The sequence below is a fragment of the Sinohyriopsis cumingii genome, chromosome 10 (assembly GCF_028554795.1).
Source record: "Sinohyriopsis cumingii isolate HCF-2022 chromosome 10, ASM2855479v2, whole genome shotgun sequence".
In the NCBI taxonomy this organism is placed as follows: Eukaryota; Metazoa; Mollusca; class Bivalvia; order Unionida; family Unionidae; genus Sinohyriopsis; species Sinohyriopsis cumingii.
This window is the reverse complement of record NC_142970.1, coordinates 96,270,189-96,296,341: the sequence shown is the minus strand read 5'-3', so window position 1 is coordinate 96,296,341 and position 26,153 is coordinate 96,270,189. Positions and strand designations below refer to the sequence as shown.

General features: G+C 36.2%; 1 protein-coding gene and 1 pseudogene across 1 annotated transcript; one reads left to right on the top strand and one right to left on the bottom strand.

The window, feature by feature from the left end:
• Window positions 1-11,901: 11,901 nt before the first annotated feature.
• Window positions 11,902-13,087, top strand: LOC149790615 (uncharacterized; annotated as a pseudogene).
• A 7,362-nt stretch (window positions 13,088-20,449) lies between these two features.
• On the bottom strand, window positions 20,450-25,130 carry LOC149790614 (uncharacterized). The gene is made up of 4 exons (XM_089972727.1): window positions 24,976-25,130; window positions 23,523-23,613; window positions 21,369-21,451; window positions 20,450-21,130 (listed from the first exon to the last, which is right to left on the bottom strand). The coding sequence occupies exons 1-4, from the start codon at window positions 25,091-25,093 to the stop codon at window positions 21,027-21,029; spliced, it is 396 nt and encodes a 131-aa protein (XP_089828853.1). The 5' UTR covers window positions 25,094-25,130; the 3' UTR covers window positions 20,450-21,026.
• Window positions 25,131-26,153: the final 1,023 nt, after the last annotated feature.

Here is a 26,153-nt window from a genome sequence, read left to right as displayed (position 1 = left end):
AACAAACATTTTTACCAACCGCGTTAACAGTTGAAGGTTTATTTTTGTTGATATTTTTTTCTGCAAGCTTGACACACGTGTCTGCTGGAACATGCCGTTGAGTAATTCATAGTTTAAATTAAGAATCAATATCAAGTTAATTGGATGTACTCCCAAAAGGACGTTGAATCAATTAAAATCACTTTCAAAACTCAAAATATTCGCAGGACGAAATATCATTGAAAGTTCGCTTATCACTAAGTAAGTTTGGCTGTAAAAAGGTCATTTCAACCTCGCTTTGTCGACACCAGCGGACTGGAAACGGAATAATGCTATTTGGAAAAAACAACTATTGGGGCTAGTAGGGGTGTTGTTAGTTCGAAGACGAGTCAATTTTAATTTGAGCACATGCACGACACGCGTGAAGCTACTTAAAACGTCATTAAATTGTAAGCAATAAAAAAAAATTAAGTGGTACTTTTATTTAAAGTTGAGCATTTTGATGTGACGTCACATTTTTTAAACACCTTCCTCCCCCTCGTCACACATCGTAACAAATGTGTGACCCCCCCCATGGTGCGTGACGTCATTTATGAACGGTCCCTTACCCAATTATACTATTGTAGTTACAGATGCGTAAATATATTGTTACGTGTTTAGGCTCGAAAATTTAATTTCTTGGTAAAATTCTGTAAAGATGAAAAATGGAGAATTTACGGTTTCAAGAATCAAATCCAAAAATAATCTAAGAATATTCCACGAATTAAATTGCAGAAAGTCCTATTTATAAATGTTATAATAATTTCAAATTCGAATCCGTTAGTGGAATATGCCAAACTCCTTTCAGAAGGTCAGATTTGGTGATGTACTTGGCATTCCTGATTTTATCAATACAGTCCGCGATTCTTGGTAATGGAAATGAATCTGTTTTTGTCGCTTTATTCACCTTCCATTAATCAGTACACATACGGTAAGTTTTATCTGGTTTTGGAACAAGTATGCATGGTGAACTCTAGTCAGTTTTGCTGGGCTCTATAAAAGCATTCTCCAGCAAATATTGAATAACCTTTTTCAGGTATTCCTGTTTGAGAGGGTTCATCCTGTACGGGTGTTGTTTCACTAATGGCCCTTTAAAACGCAGGAGATCTCGGGAAATTATCCTGTTCGACGAAAAGTTTTATCACCCTGAATAAAGAGAGTGAGTCGTTAAAAGAGGATCACTGTGATCAATACCTTCAGATTGATCCTAACAAGGAATGAAATTGACTTCATCAAAAGCCTGACCAATACATGTGTCAGCTAAAGGAATACTTTCCTTATTAACATCGTTCTCAAGAGCTTTCTTTGCCATAGCTCTGGTTACTGCACAAGCTGTAAATACATCAAGGAATTCTTTTTCAATTAGATCGAATTTCTGATCCAAGCAAGGCTTATCATTTACAACTGGATTAACCACAACATTGTCTCAGTTAGGTCATTGCCTAGCAATAAATGAATGCCGTCAACGGGTAAAACAGACCATTCCGACTGTCACGGGTCCTGAAACCAAGTCAGATGACAAATTTACGCAATGGAGAGGAACATTAACACCGCACTCTACTCCCTGAATAAGAACACTCTCATTAGAAGAAGATATCTCAGAAAATTCAAAGTACCCCACAATAAAAGACTTTTGAGAAGCTCATATGTCCCTTAAAATTTTAATAGGGATAGGATTCGCCGAAACACACAAGAGTGATATGTAACCCATTGGATATTAGTTGTTCATAATTCTCTATAAACAAACCAGACATGGGTTTGTTAGACCCAGTAAATATATTGCTTTCAATACAAGACCGTGACCATGATCTTTTAGAAATAAGTGCACGTGGAAAACGTCTATCTTGATTCTGATGCCTAATGTTCAATTTGTAGCAATTAGAAATAACGTGTCCTTTTCCTTGCAATAGGTATACGTAAGAAGAGACAATAATCTTGAATAAAGCTTATTCTACGTTTGATTTTTAGAAGTTGTGCCAGTTTGAGTTTTAGAAGGGCTTGTATTAGGCTGAAATACTTTTCTGCCAAAAGACTTGTATAGAAGTCTTATTTACAAAAGAAACTTTATGAGTTATAGAAAACTCGTTAGCAGCACGAGCAGCATTTTCCAAGGTTTTAATCTGATGCTCATCAAGATAAGACTTCATGTCACTATGTAGTTTTTGAACTCTTCAGGTAATATAAGTTATTTAAGACTTTAATAATTTTGTTCAACTTTCTTGGCTAAGCACTTTCTATCAATAACTGCTCTTTTTCTCTAGCAAATTCGACATGAGTTTGTTCAGTTTCATTTCTATAGTTTCAGAATTTTTGCCGATAAACTTCAGGAACCAACTCATAACCCCCCTGAGATGCATTATATGATGTATCATAGTCACAACATTGTTAAACTGACAGTGAACGGTAAAATATCGCTAGCTTTACTAGTGAGTACCCGTTGTAATAATTGACTCCAATGCTCCCTAGGCCACTTAAAGAAAATATTTGTCTGCTTCTTTTTCTCTTAAAGGGGGAACTAATCTAATATTATTTGCAAGATAAAAACTTAAAATTTGGATTTGAAGTATGAATGTAATTTTCACTTGCCAGTTCAATTTCTTCCGTTTTACATTGATATTTCCTCTCTTTATTTCGCTTGTAAATATATTTGTTCTTTTTGTAACTGCATTTTTTTCCAGTTGCAACTGCATTTGCATTTGTTTTTCTTAATCTCTCTGAAGCTCCAGCTTCCTCAACTCCAATTCCATCTTGTATTTTAATGACAATTCCTTCATTTTTGTGTTAGAGTCTGATACAAACTTACTGACTGCAACCAAAGTACTTTTATCCAAAACATTTTTTTCTACCAAATACTGCACCAAAATATTTATTTCGTTTTTCGTTAAGGAAGTCTTTACTTCAGAAAGATCCTATTTTCATGCAAGTTGAATCAAATCGTATTTTTTCAAAAGACCTAACAGTTCCTGGGTAGGATTTGAAAGAAAGATTAACACTTTAATGCCATTTTATAAAAAAGCTTGTAGATCTCATTAAAGATTTCAAAAACATGGGAATTCAAATCTATATAATAAAAAAAAACGATGTCTTAAGAAATATTTTAGCCGAAATACAAAAATTCCCGACGAGCTACCCAAATTATATGTTAGGTGTTTAGGCTCGAATAAGCAGTAACACAGAAAAAGTGAAAACGACAAGCTTTTTAAGAATTAAAAAATAATTTATTTCCTGAAAAAATGAGAAAAACTTGGGTTTAAAGAATCAAATCCAAACAATAATCTAAGAATAATCCACGAATTAAATTGCAAAAGTACTAGTAATAAATGTTCTAATAATTTAAAGTTCGAATCCTGATGAAAATCCAAGACGGATGACAATGACGTATGCTGTAGTCAGTACTGTGCTTATCTACAGTTCCATGTAGAAATACAAATAACGGCACTCCTATGTTGGAAATCCAAATCAAACTTGTAAGCAATGTCTTTCCAAAAGTTCTCTGAGAGCACTCCTCAAGATATTTCCAGACAAAAGATAATTAATCCTTTTGAAATCGAACTGATCTGAAGAAAATTATAACTCAAAATCTGGCTACAACACAGAACTTGAAAAGAACCCAAAACTGAGAAATCTATTTCAAAGCATCTTTATTAAAACTAACAAATGCGCATAATAGAAAGACCGAAATTGCGAAATCGAAAGGGGGTCAGGTGATTATGTTTATGTCACGTACACCAAAAGATTACCCTGACAAAAACCAATCAATAGAACTTGTTTACGAAGGTTGTTACAATTTCTGAAACAAGGTCAGGATTTAGATAATACCTGGTGCTTATAAACTAACAGTCAAGGTCAATCTATTTTCTGAAGATGTATCATCTCTAGTGAATAAATTTACATTATAATAGCATATAATAGAACAAAAAATTTAAAAACTGACAGTTAAAATTGTCTTTCAGTATTATACACAATATACTCGTGGTTGCTGTCATTTGCTTGCAGGGAGAAGTCACCCACTGCAGGTTGTGTTTTCTTTCCGGCCTGCATTCCAAAGTGCATGGTACAGATGAGCCACATTGAATATAAAAGAGCAGTCGGATTGTGAGCACCCAGAGTCGTAGCCTCATACATCTTATGTGGGGTCTGGTGACCTCGTTTTGTTGCCTTTTCCCAACTTTTTTTATATAGATCGTTCAGCTTCGTTTTTAGAACAGATCTACTACTGTCAAATTGAATGCCATTTATTATGGAAACACCATACGACTTTGTACGTAGATAGCGATCAATTGATGATATCGTACCTTTTAAGTGATAATGGTTCAAATTCATCACCTCCTTTTTTTCCTGACATAAGATGAAATGAAAAATGTGTTGGTTTAGATCTGATGGTGGGATAAACTCTGGAAATCTTTGTTCCCCTTCACTCTGAAGAAAAGCCATGAACAATTTCAAGTCACCTTAAGTTTTGTTTCTTGGTGTTGATATTTGCCTGTTCTTTCGAGAAAACATCCACATCTTCAGAAGTCACTTTCTATAAACTGTTACATTGAAAGAAATTTATTGACTGTATCATTATAGTTAGAAAATCAAGTAATTCACTTTTTAGCATAAAATAAAACAAAATATCAACAAGATTCAACATTATGCAAGTTCTAACGGTTTCAAATTATCGGAGTCAAAAACGGTACGTTTGCATTTCTGTGAGTTACGAAGACATCATGATGACCCTAAACTGACGCTGGACGGAACACCTATTCCAGTTGCTAAGGAAACAAAGTTTTTAGGTATTATTTTCGACAGAAAACTGCCATTTATTCCACACTTAAAGAACTTACAAAATGCACATCAAGTTTTTACCTGCAAAGATCGGAGCAATAGACCTTGCTCTGCAATATATCGAAAACAAACGTATTTTAAATAGCATCACCTTCACCGACTCGCTATCAGTACTTCAGTCACTACACAACACAAAACGAGAACCAGATGTTGACCAGTGTTCTCGTCAAAATTCTAACCTGACTACCTCCCACAAAAAATAGCCATGCTGGTTTTAAAGGTAATGAAAAAGCAAATCGCGCTGCTAAAATGGCCCGAACTCGAGAACCATCTAATTTTAAAATACCGTAAAATGGTTTTAAACCTAGTATTAAAGAGACATTACATCAGAAGTGGCAGGCATCATACAATGAAGCAGTCAATAATAAACTTAACGGCATCAAGCCAATCCTATGAGAATGGACTCTTTACTACAGAACCATACGTAGGGAGGAGGTAGTCTTTGCAAGAATTCGAATTGATCATACGCATACAACCCACTCCCACATACTAATTGGCGAAGCCCCACAAGAATGCGTTTCTTGCAATGAACCATTCACTGTTAAGCACTTTATGATAATGTTTTGACTTGAAACCTACGCGCAATCATTATTTCAATGTGCGTGGCATGAAGGAACTTTTTGATTCAATAAACGTCACTAGTATTATGAAATTCCTGAAAGAAATAAACATTTATTCTAAGCTATAACTTGTATGCCATCACCTATGAGTATTTTTGTGCAATGTGTATACCTTTTTTATCAATACCTTTTCATCTGCCTTCAATAACGTACACCATTTACATTGATGTTGATTGGGAATCTTTATTTTTTACCGTTACCATCTATTTGGTTTTGATATCACTGGTCGATATGAAAATTTTATAATTTTTAAACGAGCATACATATAATCATTTGCATGGCTATAAATAGCCTAACCGCTAGTGCGTCATTAAAATATACTCAAGCTTTACACTTTGGCTAAAGCTTTCTAAGGTTTCAGGATTCTGCTGTTGACAAAATGGCGTACGGTAGGGCGGATTCCATTGATGATAATTGACTGGACGTTTGCGTCTGGTAAACCCAGTGCTAGTGTAAACGCCACCAGAGTAACTAAAGCAATGTAATCTTCTACATTTGATGACCCTTGTATAATTTCCATTGGAAGAGAGATGCGGTTTGTTGCTATTTGGATCTCTCATTGGGTCCATAACGCTGAATGAATGACGTTTTTAATAGTTTACAATCATTTTTAGTGTCCTCAGATAGAGCTATATACCAGCGAAAGGCATTGTCAGAAGCAGAGGCAATCATGTTTTAGCTTTATTGTCGTTGAAACCGTTGGTTTGCACTTGAAGTTGAAAGCGTGTAAGCCACAGCTTCTTTACTATTGCCTGTAAAACTTGAAATGAGGTTGAACTCAACTCCATTATTACGTGCCATGTTGGTATTCTTTCCGTCTCACAGATCAAAGTTTAAATAGCTGGAAATTGTGGTAGAAGTAATCTGCTGTGTGAGAAATTCTAGCCCTTAAATTTCTTGCCACATAGTTCTGAATGATAAATCTCAAATTAGGGAGCTGTTACATCTATCAGGTGACTTTCATCACTAATGATTCCATGAATTAGACTAAAATCCAAATATAATCCATTCATACTGCCATTAAATCCAGATTTCATAGTGAATCTAGGAGACCAGAACCGTTGATTTTGCGGTGTTATTTTTCCATTGAGTAGGATCGCATATTTTGTGCTGTTTGCTTGAATATCTTGGAGTTCCATTTATTTCCAGAGGATATGTATTGTTTTTGTCTGCCGGGGGGGGGGTGAGTGGGACAAGTGTTTTGCTGAATAGAGTGTTACCATTTTTAATCGTCAATTTGGTTGGGTTGGAACCTTTGTGAATTGAGTTTCGGGTGGCATATCTCAGTATTTGTTCTTGTCTCAGATGTAGTGGTAAATCTCCTGGTAATATTTTAGAGTTCCTAAATTGGGTAGAGTTCTCGTACAAGGTCTAAGCGCTTTATATTGTATGCCGTTTAGATTTTGGAGCAGTGTGTTGTTGGCCGATGCATACACTTGGCCATAATTAAGTTTAGCCCTGATTAATGATGTGTAGAACAGGAGCGTTGTTATTTGGTCCGCGCCCCACAGTGTCCTCTTAATACTTTTTAGAAGGTTTAGGTCCTTTTGGTTATGGCTGTTACGTGCGATTTCCAGTTGAGGGTCCCGTCAATTAACATTCCCAAGAAATATGTTTCTTTAACAAATTTGATTGGTGTTTTGTAGTTGAAGTTTGGGATATGTTATATGTCTATTCGTTGTTGGGGAGAAAAGCATTCCAACAGTTTTGGTGCCTGGTCTTTTAAATCCCCAGTTGTCTGCCCATTTGCCGATTTCATCTAGGCTCTGTTGTATTTGGTTAATGCTGATTTGGTTGTATGGGTTGCCTGCGTTCCAGATTCAACTGTAGTCAGCAAATTGAGATAGCTCGATTAGTTTGTTAGTAATATTGTCGTGGAGGTTGTTGACCATGAGGTTCAATAGTGTGGGGCTTATCACACTTCCTTGGGGCGTACCGTTGTAGAGTGTGTTTCAGAGAGAGCATCACCTACTCTGGTTTTGATTTCTCTCCCCGTAAAGAATTTTGAAATCCACTGATGCATGCGCCCCGTTATGCCAAACTGATTGAGTTTTGAGATGAGACCTTTAGTCCATACCAGATAAAATGCCTTTTAGTGATCTAGAAATATTCCATCTCTTTTTTTGTTTGGTACTGAAGGCAAGTTTAATGTTTGATTCCAATCTAATTAGTTGGTCAATCGTAGAACGTCTATTTTTAAATCCACTTTGGTTTTCTGTGAGTAAATGATTTTTTTCCCAGGTGATGTCTTAGCCGGTTGTTAGTCATTGTCTCCATAATTTTATAGATCGTGTTAGTCGGGGAGATGGTCTGTGTATGATGTTTGACTTTTGGGGTCTTTTCCCTTGGTTTAGTGTGCCTATAACTATTGCTTATCTTTATAATGACCATTGCAGCCTCTATATATATATATATATATATATATATCAGCCTAGCGGACTTAACAGCAGACATATCATATTTCTAAAACTGGCTTGATTGTTTCTGTTACACAGATATGTTTCCTACATTAAACGAAGCATTTGATTTCTCAGTAATGAGTTGACTAGAAGTTGATTTGAAGATATAAATGATTATATATCCGATCAGACTCGTCCACTTTCAATCTCTTCCTCAAAATATAAATGTTAAATGTAGTTTATCTGTAAGGGTTGGCAAAGATTGTTAGAGTTCTAGTATAAAATATATATTTCTTTAAAATCTATATGTAAGATACTCTTGCTGATAACAAAAACTTCATCTACTGTCCTGTCTTTAATATCAGCGTTTTCAAAATCTAAAATTAATTTTAAGTCCTATAAATAATCGTTTAATTAAGTTGCATAAACACTGATGTCTGTTCTCGCTATATAGACCATAGAGCTAGACCTGTTAAACCAAATGATTAATGCCATGGGGTGAGTGTGCTGTCAAGATTCTGCTTGCATTGTTTTGGACTGAGAAGCACGCCATTTCTTCAAATGTGGATTCTATTCCACATCACTATGTACAAGACTAGAAAATTGGAAAGCGGTTAAATCATATCAAAAGTCCATACTACACCAGCATCAATGACATATATTCCTTCTCGACTGTTCAATAGTTTATTTGGTGCTTACTTACTTTCTCAGAAAAATGGCACACTTGATGATCATACAACCTTTTCTATGCGGCTAAATACCCTAATCATGCTGATGCGCCGTAAAGGTATAATCAATCAGTCAAAAAACTTGTTTTTGTTGCTCAATAAATTTGTCAGGTGTTCGGCAATTATAAAAAAATTGGAACAAAATTTCCGATTGTATCCAGCCATACCTAAAATTCGCATCAGTTGCTTATTACTAAAAGGCACGTGGAATTAAGAGATAACCTTGACTTTAGCATCTGTATGTTTATCATGTCCATGTCCCACGACATGACCTAGAAGTGTTACACTACCACGGCATAACTCACTTTTGGATAATTTGTCAAACTTGCATCAGAGAGTCTGTCAAAGAATTTCAGAATTGTCGCTACATGTTCTTTCCAGGTGTCGTTGTAGATGATATCATCGATGTACCGATCACGATTGTGTATATCAGAACTGATCATATACATTAGACGTTGGAAAGTACTTTGCGACCCATTCATCCCAAACTGCATCACTTTATATTGATAAAATCCATCTGGAGTCACTAATGCCGAAATTTCCTTTGCTCTTTCAGTCAGTGGAATTTGCTCAAACCCATTCAGAAGGTCAAATTCGGTGACATACTTGGCATTTTCGATCTTATCAATACAGTCTACAATTCTTGGTAACGGAAATGAATCTGTTTTTGTCGCATGGTTCACCCTCCTATCAGTGCATATACGGAAAGTTTTATAGGCTTCGGAACAATTATACACGGTAAACTCCAGTCACTTTAACTGTGCTCTTGTGAAATATTCTCCAGCAAATACTGAATGTCTTTTTTTCTCTCGAGTATTCCTCTTTGAGAGGGTTCATCCAGTACTAAATTAATTGCATGTATAAACTCTTTCATTATTTTCCCTTATCACGTTTATGTGGCAAAGTTGTTTTTGTTTTCGCCTCATAGGAGTATTTATGATGTAATGTATATCATTTCCTTTCCTGCCAACCGTGTATGGGCCATACTACTTGGCCTGAAGAGGATTTTATGGTACTGGCAAGAGAGCCAGAACTCTTATCAGTAGTCTGAAAACTCATTTACCTTCAGCTTTTATCATATCATTATTTCATTTTTGACCGAGTAAGAGTGCAGATTCGCTCTTGCAGCCTCACAAGCCTTTGACAATTTATACTTAAAATTGGAAATCTAAACGAAAAGATTAATTTCAGTACCTTCATTAGAAATAAGTCTCTCTTTCAACAACTTAGTCCACATAGTATGTCCAAAAACCAGTAGAAAGGGACTGAAGCACAAAGATTCTTGAACTGATAACCTAACAGCAAACAATTGTAAATTAATGCCTTCATCCCAATCTTTACCCGTATCAACACAATATGATCGAATCATTTTTTAGTGTCTGGTGAAATTTTTCTCGTGCTCATTGGCTCTCAGGGTGATAGGCAGAAGATTTGAATTATTGGATGCTTATTTCGTACATAACTTGCTGGAAAATTCCAAACATGAAAGTTGAGCTTTGATCAGATTGGACAGATTTGTGATGGCCAAATTGAGGTTTAAAAACGGATCTTTATCAAAGCTTTTACTGTCGTTTTAGATTTCACAATCCTCAAAGGAATTGCCTATGGAAATCTTGCTGACGCACACATAATGGTCAACAAGTATTGGTTAACTGACTTGGTATTAGGTAAGGGACCGACACAATCTATCATAATTATGCTAAATCGTTCGTCAAATACAGGAATAGGTTTCCAGATTGAGCCTTTTGTATCTTCTGATTGGGTTTTCCTACCATTTGTTGTTGTGGGGTTTAACGCCATTTTTCAGCACACGATAGGCTATGTATGGCGGCCAGAATTGATGGTGGAGGAAGAACCACCTACCCACTAGAAGCCACTGATAAATGTTCTCACATAACTACATTGGCCGAATCCTAGACTCGAACCCACGCAGAGGTGACATGGCAGTGATTGGTAATGGAGAGCGCTTTAGACCACTCAGGGCCCCTCCTACCATTTGACAAGTATGACAAGATCTACAGTATTTACAAACATCGCATTTGAATTTTGACCAATAGAAGGGAGTTAAGATCTCGTGAAAAGTCTTATTAATCCCTAAATGACCAGCCAAAGGAGTTTCATGTGACAGAGTAAGTATTTCGTGTCTGTAAGATATTGGAACTACAATTTAATAGTTCACTAACCGTCACCAGCAGGAATCTCAGGAGGTCTCTATTTTCTCATAAGAATTCCATTTTTAATAAAATAACAGGCAGGTAACTTAAGTGGCTTCACTTTCACTAGTAACCCTTTGAAGCAAATGAGATTTCATTATTTTTTTTTTCCTGTTCGACAAGTGATTGTTTATCAAACTGATTAGAATAAAGAGAATGAGTAGTTAAAAGAGGATAACTGTGATCAATACCTTCTGACATTAATCTTAAAGCAAATATGCAAAGCTAGCAAGTTAATGAACTGATACTCTGAAAAGTGTTTCAATTATATTGCTTATACTCCACAATTAAAACTACTTGCTGACTAACATCATTGTGCATAAGTATTTATTTCTTAAAGATTGAACAGTCCAGATATGAATTGTGAGTCAGGGGTGTCTTAACAGACAGAACACCCATGTAAGTATTTTAATCACTTATTCTGAGGATTGCATATGTGGAATTGCATAATCTCTGTAAAATTCAGCTAACTTTTGTAACATTGAAGTCATAAATGGAATATCTGGTTTAATTCTTTCCACATAATATCCTCCTGTGTGTACACAATTCACAAAATTCACAACCTGTAACCATAAGTTGGCCTTGAATCTGTCCATAGTAACTGTGTTTTCTTTAATGATACATGCACATCCTTATGTAAATAGAGATCAGGTATATCATTGCATGCCTTTGCAATAGTCATTTGTCTAGCAGAGAAAGGTCATTTAATTTCCACAATTCCACATACTCCATTGTCACAGTTTCCCATCAGGCGAGGCACAAAAAAAACGAAAAGTCATTATTAACCACAAAGCCACACTCATGGAAATGCTTAGAAAGATACAATTCAAGATACTTTTCTTCAGCAGTTTTACCATATTAAAGAGCTTTGGCCTTCACTTTTTGAAAATCAACTGTTAATAAACTTTTCGCTGGGTTTAGATTTTCTTGATATTACTTTTCCGATAAGGCCTGATTTCTTGTCTGTACCTCAGTGTCACATGGATTTATGCACTTTATGTTCTTATTGAGTGGTTTGAACTCATTTGGTAAACAGACTGGAGAATCCCTTGTCACAGATGTATTACCACAGTCCTGAGTTATTTGTGTAGTTTCTCGCAGGTACTTTGAAATGAAGAAATGAAATACTTTTCTTATTTTTTCAGGAATATCAGCAATGGATATGTTAGCAGTTGCAGCTGAGAATCAGGATCTAAGGCTCAAATTGTCAAATAGTTCAAGAAAGATACAAGAGCTTCAACTTAAAGTGTCATCAAAAGATAAAGAAATTCAACATCTGAAAAACATAATTGCCAAGAAACAAACATTGAGTGTAGCGATTGTGAAGTATCAAGGAAACACTGAAAAATTGTTAAAATACTATACAGGAATCACATACATAAATTCTTTTAGCTTTATTGACCTTTCTAGCCCCTATAGAGTGTCAAGTCAAATATGGACCAGGATGAAGGGATACAAAAAGCCTTATCCAGGAAGATGGACTGTTTTTAACATTATGTAGGCTTAGGCATGGGTTTGGTTTAAAAGATTTGGCCACACGGTTCGGACTATCAGCACATTCAGCTAGTGTTGTATTTAACACAAGGCTCGATCTTGTGTATTTAAAACTTGGCCAGCTTTCAATCTGGCCACATAAAGGTACTATTATAAAAAATATGCCATCTGAATATAGGAAAGATTTTCCCACTACCATTATTATTATAGATGAAACTGAAGTTAAAACTCAAATTCAAAGTGCACTTTGCCAACAGAGCCAGTTATATAGTGATTATAAATCTGCAACAACTCTAAAGGGGTTGATAGGTTGTGATCCTAATGGATGTGTAATGTTTGTTTCAGAATTATTTACAGTATCAATTTCAGATAAATCTATCACAGAACAATCTGGTTTTTATGATATGCTTAAAACACTAAAATCAATTATATTAAAGAAGGAGATGCCATAATGGTAGACAAAGGATTTAACATTGCAAAAGATTTAACATTGCAAAAGAAATAAATGAAATTGGTTTGAAAATAAACATTCCACCATTCGCATCGGCAAGTAGGCAAATCACCGCTTCTGAGACACTTATGCCTAACTAAATTGTCAAACATAGGGTACATATAGAACGTCTCATATGTAAAGTTAAAACGTACAAACTTTTATCACATTGTATTCCTACATCTTTGTTTCAAAAGGCCAACAAAATATGGACAGTGTGTTGTCTTCTAACACTTTTTCAAGATGTTTTTTGTTCAGGATGAACACTGAATATACTATGATTGGATAGTACCTGATACGATAGTATTGACCCGATCTGTACGTGTCCTAGAGGTGTTGATACTTTAGGAATGTTTGGTGCAATTCTGCACTCTACGGGTGTTCCCTTCAGAATATAGAGATGAGTCATGTGCTTTTCATCCACTTTCGGTACTCTAAATGTAAAAGAAATGTAATGAAATAATCGTGTTAAACAATGTTGTTTCTGTGTTTACTACATATCAGTACCTATTTTAGGCATCTATAATTTTTGCACATATTTTCAATGCACACCTTATTTCTTGTTCAATTTGATAACATTGTATTGTAGATTTACCTGAATATTTTTCTATAACGTATCAGTTCAAGTATGTTGTATCAGCATGATGAATAAAAACAAGGTATTTAAGCTGTATTGTTTGTTGTGTTTATTTTAATCTGGAAGTAATAAATAGTTAACTCTATGTTCCATCTACAACCAGATTTTAAATAAGTATTTCTGTTGGTAAATTATTTGTATTTTAAATTCATACTTTTTGTTTATATCTGTCTGGCAAACCACTGGCTTCCTTTTCCTACTCTCTGTCGGTCTAGCAACCACAACATGGGTAAATGGCACTGGTTTTATTTTAGATCCCCTTGGTACATGCCATTGCTGAGGTATGCTTGTGCAGATCAGTTGGTCAAGAACAATGGTGAACTTATGTAGTTTGAAACCCAGTAAGGACTTGATTAGCCCTACTGCATGGAAGCAATGCCTACTGACCCTGCAACAATACATATATATATTTTTCAGATATCATACACATTAATTAGTAAAATAAATGCTATTGGTGCGTAAATCTGAAACATACTACTTACACCACTCAGTGCAATGCCAGAGGAAGTGTTTATATATTATTTATTAGGTTTCCAAGCAACATGTGCCAAAGTTACAAAAATATTAATTTTTCTAAAAATGAATAGTATTCTAGTTTAGGCAAAGTGTATTCAATGAAGGCTTTACACCTTAAATGTCATCAGAACGTTTTCAGAGTCCATCTATACATGACGTTGTACACCGAGGGAGATCGAACAAGTATGATGATGGGGCATTTTAAAAATGTGATGTCACAAAACCACCACCAGCGCCATCTACCAGATAAATAATTTAGAATGCAGTGTATTTTTCTAATGCAAAGGGATTTCAAACCAATTTTAATTTTGACAATTTTTATTGGTTGGGAGTGTCAAAGCTTTGTGACATCTAACGAGGGGGCTGAGTTTTTATCACGGGATCGGAGGTACAAAACATCCGCCCAAATTACGTGACGTCATATATGGATGACCCCTGACTAAAATTAATGATCACTGTGGACATTTACAAAGGTGACCAGTTATTAAATTAGGTCAAGAGAAAAGGACCTAGGGTGAAACCAACAGTTGACATGATACTACGATTTTTATTTTCGATAGCTGCAGCTTTCATTGTGAGATTACGGCACGCTAACACCTTTAGGTTGACCTCATCCAAATATATCCATTTACGTAATTTAACATTTGTTTTTTCCGAATTTACTTCTTGAACAGTGTTTATATAATGACATTCTAAATGAATATGGATGTATGAGGATCAGGATAAAGTGAATGCTCGCCATTTTAATGTATTTGCAATCAAATTGTAAAAAACTATCACACATTACTTAAATAGTCGGTACCGAATGCCTACATGACCTGCATGACTTGTACTATAACAGTTGCCATTACTTTAGTTTATTAAACAGTTCAAACATTAAAAATCGTTCATAAAAATACAAAACATTAAATATTACCCCGCTTTACATGAACAGTATGCATCTTCACACTTTTCCTCCGTAATTTCGATGTGCAGACGGTGCGGAGGCAGGTTCCTCTTCATAGATGCCCTGCATCTCGCTTCTACGCGAATCTTATTTTCAATCTCCAAAACTTTGATCTCGTGTATATATATCCTTACGTTAAGTAGTTAAAATCCTTCTGCAACACTTTACTGGAAAGTTTCTCTTGATAGGAAGCTATTTAAGTAAAATATTATCGGGAATACGCGAGAGAGAATCTGACATGGTGTCTGTATTTTGTGATGATTCAGCCATTTTAATGGGAAGCTTTGGGTTCGCAGTAAGTCTCTAAGGGGGCGGAGCTTAACTATTCATTTCGGATCTATGCACTGAGTTACAATAGTCCAGTCTTGAAAGTACTAGTGAACACACAATTTTAGTGGCATCATCTGAAAGATATTTGCGAATGGAGCTGATGCGTCTCGGCTCAAGATATGCAGCCTTGCATATGTTCATGACCTGTTGGGGCAGTGTGAGATTACTGTCCAGAGTAACACCTAGGTTTCGTACTGACTGCGTGAATTTAATGTTGGTGTTGCTAATATCTATTGTTTGAGGTAAAGGATGTGAATGAGAAAGTCTGTCTTGTGATCAGAATGGCCTCAGTTTTATCATCATTCATCTGCAGCTTGTTACATGTCGTCCATGATTTCACATCAGAAATGCACCTCACTATACCTTGGATGGTAGCAACAACTTCAGTTGGGTGGCTAGATTTGTATATTTGAGTGTCATCAGCTTACAGTTGGTGAGACATTGGCTGATGATCTATGACACTTGAGAGCGGTCGAGTGTTTAGAATGAAGAGAACATGTCCAAGAACAAACCCATGTTGGAGACGGTGAAGTAATATATCATGGTCTATTGTGTCAGATGCTGCATACAAATCAAGGAGGCTGAGGACTGTAATCTTTCCGCTATCCAAAGCAGAGAGAAGGTCATTAACAACTTTCAGAAAAGTAGTTTCAGTGCTGTGACAATTGCGATATGCAGATTGTACATTGCTAAAAAGACTGTTTGAATTCAGATGAGATCCAGTTTGTATAGAACAACGTTTTCTAAGGTTTTTATATGAATGGGAGATTAGAAACTGGGCGATAGTTCTTTAAATCGTTATGTTTGAGTGTTGGTTTCTTCAGCACATGCTTTCAGTGGTAGTTTTGTAAAATGATGGGAATTCACAGGATGAGAGAGATATTAATAACATCAGTTAGTGAAAGCAATACTGGATCTAAGCACTCGAGCAGCAGTGATGGTGGAATTGGATCAAGGTCACATGACTATGGTTACCTCTTCGTCACGATTGTAGGAACTAAATCCATACGGACGGGTTCAAATGCTGCTAATGATTGCCGCTGAAATTCTGTATCCCAACTGTATGGTGACGACGAGTCAATTTAAATTGTTTTGTCAAGCTTATCTCTAATGGTGTGGACTTTGCCACGGAAGAAATTTGCAAACAGGTTTGGAAGGTCGACTGGAGAGAGGGTAGTTGGAAGTGGTGTACGTTGTTCCTTGACATTAGCTTGTTAGTAATCTCGAAGAGCTCTTTGCAGCTGAAACTTTCCGTGATCTTAGTACTGTAGTGGGCTGATTTCGCTGCATGGACTATGTGACATTCTTCTTAGCGGGTTCATAGATTTGCTTATGAACAGTGAGTCTCGTGGAAAGCCAAAGCCTCTCCGCTTTACGGCGGTCTCTTTTAGCAGTGCGAAGTTGGTTCCTAACACTGCTATACCATGGAGAACACTTTTGAATTGATACTCTACGCTTGATGGCTGGGGCATGTTTGTCGAGCAATGAACGCAGGCAGTTATCGAGTTGTTCTGCTGTAGGAGGTAAGTAAATTGTTAGGTTTGTTTCGATGTCATGCATTAGTTTGGTTCTATTTATCACACGAAGGTTTCTCTTAGGATCAAATACAGGTGGAGGGTTAGAGACTGATACTTCAAGATGGCATACAATGCAGAGGTGATCTGAAGCAAGTTCTTGGGATACCAAGGAGGACCGTAGAATAATATTATCAGGTCTGTGAAGAATCCAGTCTAAAATGTGACCATGTTTATGGGTGGGTTGGTTAACTGAGGTGGAAAACATTATGAAATCTAGGAGTTTTGATGTCTTTGGGTTTTCGGGACAGTCAAAGTGTAAGTTAAAATCTCCAAGAATAGTCAGGTTGCCATCTTTCGAATTTCCATATTCCAGGAGATTCGGAAACTGCTCCGAAAAGAGATTCAGTCAGCTTGTTTTTTTCTACTAGGAGGAGGGCGGTAGAGGCAGAAAAAATGGACTGACCTTTGTTCCAGTCAGAGTTTGGTTTGGTTTGGACTAGTTCAAACGATGTGTGGTAGAAATTGAAAGTTGTGGTGTGGTTAAGACGTTTGATCATGGAGTTCTTTGTGATGACAGCAACTCCACCTCCGCGGTAATATTACCGACCCTAGAATGTGGTGACTTTACGGGTCAATCAAAGGTAATTTTATCAACTGAGTATGGCATCTGTGTATCCCTGGCACTTGAAAAGTGTCCCCATGTTGGGCTCCATGGTGGGTGGGAGCATGGGTGCTGAAATTTAAACAAACCAGCATGGATATTTCCACACAAAAATAATAAAAAAACGAACCAAAATTCTGATTACGAACCATGTAGTGTAGAGTCATTTTCACGCTTCATGGTAATACAGTCTAAAGATGCCATAAAATCAGTCTCCTCACTATCTCCATTTGTCATCGAAAAGACTATCACTGGATCGATTGGCACACCAAAAAGTGTTAAAAATTTGAAATCGGGTTGTCTTATTGAGTGTGAGCGACGAGGTCAAACAGAAAATATCAAGAAAATGAAATCTTTGATATCCCAGTGACCTCATTCGCTCACACCACACTCAATACGTACAAAGGCGTGATTCGCTGTCGTGACTTTGCTGGAGTCACCGACACAGATATCATTGTGTATGGTTCAGCCAGAAAGTCATCTGAAAATACTTGATCCAATTCATCATCAGGGAATAAGACTCGCTCTGGGAGCATTTAAAACATCCCCATGTGAAAGCCTTCTAGCTGAAGCGAACGAACCACCGTTATCAAATCGTAAATTTTCTGCAAAGTATGCTCTCAAATTAAAATCAAACTTTCGGAACCCTGCTTTTTCGGCTGTTTATCAACCCAAATAAACCTTTTACGAAAATAAACTAAACGCCATACCTTCCTTTGGCATTAGAATATCATCCAGCCTTGACAGTAGAAACATAGATCTTTCTAAAATTCAGAAAACGTCCATCTCCGAAACACCACCCTGGCTACTCGCCGAATTTAAAACCTACACAAACATTTACACCGATGGATGAAAGAATGAGGAAAAGGCTGATGCAGCCTTCGTTTCTGAAAATCACACAACGCGAGTTCGCTTACTAAATGGCACATCAATTTTTTCAGCCTAAATCGGAGCAATAGACCTTGCTCTGCAATATATCGAAAACAAACGTATTTTAAATAGCATCATCTTTCTCCGACTCGCTATCAGTGCTTCAGTCACTACACAATTGAAAACTGAAGGACCCATTGTTGACCAATGTTCTCGTCAAAAATACTGAGTACCTCCCACAATATCGTATACTGCTGGTTACCTAACCATGTTGGTATTAAAGGTAATCAAAAAGCAGATTGCGCCGATAAAATGGCCCTATCCCATGAACCATCTGATTTTAAAATACCGCATACTGATTTTAAACCTAGTATCAAAGAGGCTTTACGTCAGAAGTGGCAGGCGTCACCAGAGTGCGTTTCTTGCAATGAACCATTCACTGTTAAGCACTTTATGATGGGAGTGTTTTGGTCTGCAACCTACACGCGATCAGTATTACAACGTGCATGACATGAAAGAACCTTTTGATACAATAAACGTCACTTGTATTATACAATTCCTGAAAGCAGTGAACATGTACTGTAAACTTTATGCCATCACATTGAGTAGTCTTATGTAATATATGCCGTCCCTTTTTTCAATACATTTTCATATTTCTTCATTAACATACACCATTTACATCCCCCGTTGATCGGGAAGCTTTATTTTTTACGGATACCATCTTATCGTTTTAATTTCAACTATTTGTTTTTTTATATCTCTGGTCGATATGAGACCTATTATAACTTTTAAAAGATTCTAGTTATAACATTTTTTATGGCGCTAAATAGCCAAACAGTGCTGATGCGCCGTTAAAATACAATCAATCAATCATTTCTGCTTGACCTGATTGACTTCTTTATTTCATTTATGTAAACAACTAATAATAGATTCATTATTCTCTATGTGTATGAGCTTATGAATAGAATTGTTATTCAGGTAAACAAGAAGGTTAAATACGTTAATCAGGGCCAGGGTTTTGGAGATTCCTAAGTGAATTGTATAGGCTATTACGTTATAAATAAACATTCTATAAGGTTATTTTCCATTAGGCAATGGTTGTTATAGAAAATGTTAGTTGTGACCTGGGGTCAAGCAGAGAACTAAATTATATTGTGACTGTAAAGATTTTACCAGTCGTGCTTTAACATCTAGCACCTTTAAACTCTATTATGTTGTGACTAGTTTTGGCTCAATGTTTTTTTCTTTCAAATTATTGAATTAAAGTGATTATTTTCTCTGGAAATACACAAATGCTCTGATAAAATTCTTGGATAAAACATTCATGGGAATTTATACTGAATTCAAACCTGGAATAAAATTTCTGCGATTCAACAAGAAACTGTTAACACATCGGCACTTAGTAGGCTATAACATACATGTCATCGCCTTCAATTTTAGATCTCTTCTGGACTTCAAATGAGCTATTATTCAGGACTTTTTTTACTCTTACTTTTTTCTTTAATTCTTGGATTATTTTTGGATTTAATTCGCAATACCGGAAGTTCTTTTTTTTTCTTCTCATTTTTCACTTTATATTCTAGGGAAGTAAATTATTTTTTAAATTTTACAAAACTTGTTGTCTTCACTATTTTCTGTTACTTATTTTAAGAGCATAGACTTGTAACTATATATATATATATATATATATATATATATATATATATATATATATATATATATATATAGTGGGGAAAAGCACATAACGGCTTACAACTTATAGCGTGAGAGAAGAATGAGTGTTGCACTCGTACACACAGGAAAAATCATTAAAAAAAAACGTGCAAAATTAAGATAAGCCCATCAAAAGCAGTAAACACAAATATATAACGCGAGAAATGAGGACAACTTGAAACCGACTCCAGGCTGGGGTCACCTTTAAAATTGTCTTGTGGCGAAAGGGGAGAGAACCTCGCCCAAGAGACTTGTTGTTTGGAGGGAGGGGAGTTCCAAACTCGAACCCCAAGACTCGTAGCTTGACCCTATAGGGATTAACGATCCTCCACCATATAGTGACTCGAAAAATATTGAAGAGCGCATTCGGGTACCCAGACAATTTGGAGGGGGGCAGCCCTTTAGTTCTAACCAGCCATATATGCTACAATGGGCTAAGGGTTTGCCAAGAAAAGCAAACTCATGTCAACGTATTTATCACTTTTAATGATGCTTGTGCGTCTCTTTCGATTCTATTTTCTAAACACGCAAAGATTTCTGTAATTAATGATCCAAAATAGGATAATTATAAAGTTACAAAAGAAATAAAAACTATTTTTTTATGAAATGCACAAATTATTTATAACGACCTTAGAAAAACTATATTTTCTCAAATTTTAGTGTATTATAACCACCCTTTCTTAAATAGAATGTAATATCTAAGCACAAAAAAGGTGTTTGAAAAATCAAAATCGTTTTTGTTACCATTTACAGTCTTATTAGTTGGAACCACTGCACACACAAAACCAACTGGTAATTGGTATGAAGGACTGCACCCCTTGTAAAACTCGGTCATGTTAGAAATATATCAAATTTTTGTCGGAGTTTCTTTATGCGGGGGGTGTCTTCCATTTTAAGTCGCCTACTTGAGAAAGCAAAAATGCTCATTTATCTGTATGTTTTGCACAATAGTTCTGTAATAAAGTGCGGGCAACATCATTTTATTTCGTTCAGCTGATAATATTCACTTTTTCTCCATTTTCCTATTTCCAAGTTCACACTTGATCATCGTCTACACTCGCTCTTGTCTGAACTCAGTGTATAACCTCTATCACAGGCATCACATTTGTTCCGTTCTGTGCAGCTCTTGCAGTTACTCACTCTACAGTCTGTAATAATAACAATAATAATAATAACAGTTTAAAGACGAAAATATATTCCTAACTTTCGTATAATGGTTTTAAAAAGAGTGGAGAAAAATGGAAAAGCGATGAACGAAATCAAATTTTTGCATCACGATGATGATGGTGGTAGTGGCCGTATAAATAATAATAATATTATTATTATTAACAAAAACTACAAAAATATAAAGGAAGATGATCGTTGACAGAGAGACAGTCTACAGACCTGCACACATATTGACCAGTCCTTGAAGACAGAACTGTCCGGCAGAGCAGGTTGGAACACACATCATCCCAACATTTCTTTCCCTGGAAATGTTTAAAAATGATAAGTCAATATTAATTCAATAACCAAGCACAGACTAATACTGATGTTAGATATTACACATACAATGACCATAATGGACCTTTTGGTATTAACTGTGTACAGATTGATTGCAATAAATAAGAAAAGATATTTAAAAAAATCTCTGAATCCTGTCTTCTGTTTTACTACCATGAAGTTGTGCGGGTATGTTGAAAGAAGCAATAAGAGAATTAGTAGTAGCAACAGAAATAGTTGTAGTAACAGCAGTAGAAGTAAAAGTAGGGGCAGCCATAGTAGTAGTGGTATTAACAGGAGAAGAAGCAGCACTAGTAGCAAGAGCAGTAGTAGTTGTAGTAGCAGCAGTAATAGTAACAATAATAGTATCATCAGCAATAGTTGTAATATAAGCAATAGAAGTAAAAGTAGTAGTATGAGCTGTAGCAGCAGTAGTAGTATCAGTAATAGTAGTAGTAGTTGTAGTAACAGCACCAGTAGTAGAAAAGGCAATAGCAGTAGTAGTAATAGCATTAATAGAAAAGGCAATAGCAGTAGTAGTAATAGCATTAATAGAAAAGGCAATAGCAGTAATAGTAGTAGTATTAACAGAAGCAGTAGTAGAAGAAGTAGGATTAGTTAAAGTAACAGTAGTAACAGCACCATTAGTAACAGCAGTAGTACCAATAGCACTGATGGTAACATAAGTAGTAGTAGTAACCGTGGTAGTAGCAGCAGCAGCAGTTTTACGTCAGCCATTTATGAAGCAGTCATAGTATCAACAGAAGTAGTAGTAGTAGTAACAGCAGCACTAGCAATAATAGTAGCAACGGAACAACGGCACTAGTAGTAAATCAATTGTAGTAACAGTAGTAGTAGTAGCTGCAGCCTTAGCAGTAACAGCAGTAATACGACTATTAGCATTAGTAGTACCAGCACTAGTGGTCACAGTAGTAATGGTATTAGTATTATAAGCAGTAGTAATAGCAGGAGTAGTAGCAGTAGTAACAACCGCAGTAGTGGTAACAGCGTTAGTTGTAGTAACAGCAATAGTAGTAGCAGCAGCAGAAAGTAATAGTAGCAGCAGCAGTAGTAGTACCAACAGCAGTAGTGGTACCAGCTGTAGCAGCAGCAGCAGAAGTAATAACAACAGCAGTAGTAGCGGTAATAGTAACAGCAACATTAGTTGTAGCATTTATAGTCGGCGGTTTTAGTAACAGCAGTAGTAGTAACCGTAACAGTATTTACAGCAGCAGTAGTAGTAACAGCAGTGGTAGCAGTAGTAATAAGATTTGTAGTACCAGTAGTAGTAGCAATAGTAGGAACAACAATAGTACCAACAGCAATAGTAGCAAGCAGTACTTATGGCAGTAGTAGTATCAACATTAGCAGTAACAGCAGTAGTATTAGCAGTAGTAGTAACATTTGTAGTACCAGTAGTAGTAGCAATAGTAGGAACAACAATAGTAGCAGGCAGTACTTATGGCAGTAGTAGTATCAACATTAGCAGTAACAGCAGTAGTATTAGCAGTAGTAGTAATAGCAACAGAAATTTTAGTAACAGCGGTGGTGTAGCATTAGCAGTATTAGTTATATTTGTAGCAGCAACATTAGTAGCAACAGCAGCAGTAGATGTAATATAAATAGTAAAAACAGCAGAAGTAGTAAAAGTAACAGCAGCAGTAGTTCTAGTAACAGCAGAAGTAGTAATAGTAAAAGCAGTAGTATCAACATAACATAAGTAGTCGCATCAGTTTTAGTAGCAGAAGAAGTAGTAACAGCAATATTACTAACGACTCAAGTGGCATTAATATTAAAGTCAGCGTTGATACTAAAACAACCAGCATCAATGGTAGCAGCGGAGAGGGTAGCGGTGCTTATTGTCGTACATTAATCAGTGGTGGTGATGGTCGTGGTAGTATTGTTGATGGTAGTAATAATGTTCCTTTTCACAGACGTTGCAAAGATAATAATGATTTGTAAAGTTTCGAATTAAAGCTTTGATTCCGTTACTGGTGATTAAATTGCATACGATGTCAATAATGGTGATGATGAAAAACATGATATTTGTATACTCACCCAGGCTTACCACACCATCCCGACGTGCACATACCTAGAGGACACCCAATACCCAAAGTACACCGGTTCGCAGTACATCCCATGGGGCAAGCTGTTTCGAATAGAGAGAGAGAAACGAATTATATTTCTAATCGTATTAACCAGCTATGTGGCAGAAGATATTTTACTTTACCAGCTGACCTGGACAGATGGTTGTTAGAGAATCTGTAGATTAAAAGGAGGTGAGGTGGGGAGGGAGCAAGAACATTTCGGAAGAGATTATCCATCAAAATGTAATCGCAACTCTCATCATACTTCACCACCCCATTCTCCCATGCCAAAAACAAATCGTTTACTCCACATTCTCCGATGTCCATACCCAAAACACGTCTTCTACTCCGTATCCTCCCATCTCCATACACAAAACATCTTTTACTACCCACTTTCCTATGTCCATGCCCAAACGTGTCTTTTACTCTTCGTTTCCTTCAAATGATGTTAAAAGTGATATATTTAACGAAAAAAGTGTCCCTTTTAACTACTATTTATTTACGATGACTTTTTCATCTAAAAGTAGACCGCTCCGGTGGACTAGTGGTTAGAGCCTCCTCCTCGGATGTGCGAGGTCGCGGGTTCGAGCCCCGCCCAAGTCAAACCAAAGACTTACAAAAACGGTACTAGTTAATGCCTCGTTACTAGGCTGTCAGCATTAAGAGGTTAGTGTTAGGACTGGTCAGCCTGGTGTCAGGATAATGTGACTGGTGGGATATCATGCGACATGATGCCCCAGTGCTCGACATCACTATAAAGTGCCACACTGCAGACATTGTAGTGATATGACTGAAAAATTTTCGTTGTTGTTGTGGGGTTTAACGCCATTTTTCAGCGCACGATAGGCTTTACATGGCGGCCAGTATTAATGGTGGAGGAAGAACCCGGGAAAACCCCAGAAAGAACCACCGACCCACGAGAAGCTACTAACAAGCTTTCTTACATACCCACATTGGCTGAAAAATTGTTAAAGCTACGTTAAAAATCTCAGACACACACTCATCTCAAAGGACATTTTCAATATTTTTTGTTTTAGAAATTAAAGAAATTAGTATGCATTGTCAAGTATGTTTAGTGTGAAATCTGTTTTTAAAAATTCATTAATTAATAAACTTACAAAAGGGACTATATATTAGACAATAGTAATTGCAAACAGTGAATATGCCGTAGACATAAGGTATGTATAAACACTGAATATATCATAGATAATAGTACTTACAAACGGTGATTATGACAATGACAATAGCACTTGCAAACAGTGAATATATCATAGAAAATAGTACATACAAACAGTGAATATTCGGTAGACAATAGTACTTACAAACAGTGAATATGCCGTAGACAATAGTACATACAAACAGTGAATATACCGTAGACAATAGTACATACAAACAGTGAATATGCCGTAGACAATAGTACTTACAAACAGTGAATATGCCGTAGACATAAGGTATGAATGTGGCAGCAAAACATAGCACAAACACAGAAACTAAATGGAATCTTTCCCTCATATTGACTGTTGTAAATAAACTCCCTCTCATCTGGCTACTACAATATACTAATCCTTGGTTGATATTTATATACATATCTCCTAATGCACAAGCGGATATACAAAATATTAATTCACCTGCGGTTGAAATTTGAATTGGTAAACAAAGACATTATTCACTGAATTATCGGTCATGTGTTATCCCGTCATATCGTCCTACATACCAACTGAATTTAAACATCAACTGGGAAAAATTCTCTCTCTCTCTCTCTCTCTCTCTCTCGCACGCGCGACCACAACACAAATACGACAGCACACTTCAAATGAGATTTAGAAGCAAGGTGTCTAATTGAGGAAGTTATTACTATTCAAGCTATCTGGATGGATATAACTTTAAAACAAACCTCAAAACGGTCTATTCGCCCTGCTGTAGTCAAAGGCAAGCATTGGCAGAGGAATTGCCATACTCGCCCGACTTCTTTCGTACTTTATGGCCGGAATAAGAGGTGTAGGGTTGGAGTGGCTTGTTTCGAGTGTCTAAATAGGCCCCATATGAATTAATCAAGAGCTGAAATAGCTATTATACAGGTTAATCGATTGGTTAATAATTGAGCGAATAAAATTATGGATGAATAATTGGCGAAAGAGAGAAGGAATTAGCAAATTAATGTATAAATCTATGAATTGAATGAACTCAGAAATGTTGTGTACGGTACAGTTTTGAATATATGTAAATACTTTGTCAGTGGATGATAGCTGTTCCAATTAGCTGTACAAAGATTTCTAGACAGGATTACCGTGTGTGGGACTGGAACGTTATATTAACATTTATTTTTTTTAAAAAGAAGAAATAACCGTGATTAATAGATACAAAGAACTAAAATTAGATTATTACTTTTGCATGGATCCGGTATTCTAATGAACGTGTTGTGCAAGTTCAAAAGGTTCGACTGGTTGGTGGGATAGACGTCTTGTGAGGGGAAAAAATGGGAAAATGAAACAATACTGTTATACATATACAAATGATATTGTTGACAAATATTTATACGGGATATATTAAATCCTGTCTGAAAAGAGTGAACAATTGACCAAACTGATACGCAAACGAAACA

Coding starts and splice junctions, on each gene's coding strand:
- LOC149790614 (XM_089972727.1), bottom strand. CDS start 25,093: ATGAGAGGGAGTTTATTTACAACAGTCAATATGAGGGAAAGATTCCAT. Junction 21,452..23,522: donor GGATGGTGTGGTAAGCCTGG/GTGAGTATACAA, acceptor AAACATTTCCAG/GGAAAGAAATGTTGGGATGA. Junction 21,131..21,368: donor ACTGGTCAATATGTGTGCAG/GTCTGTAGACTG, acceptor TTATTATTACAG/ACTGTAGAGTGAGTAACTGC.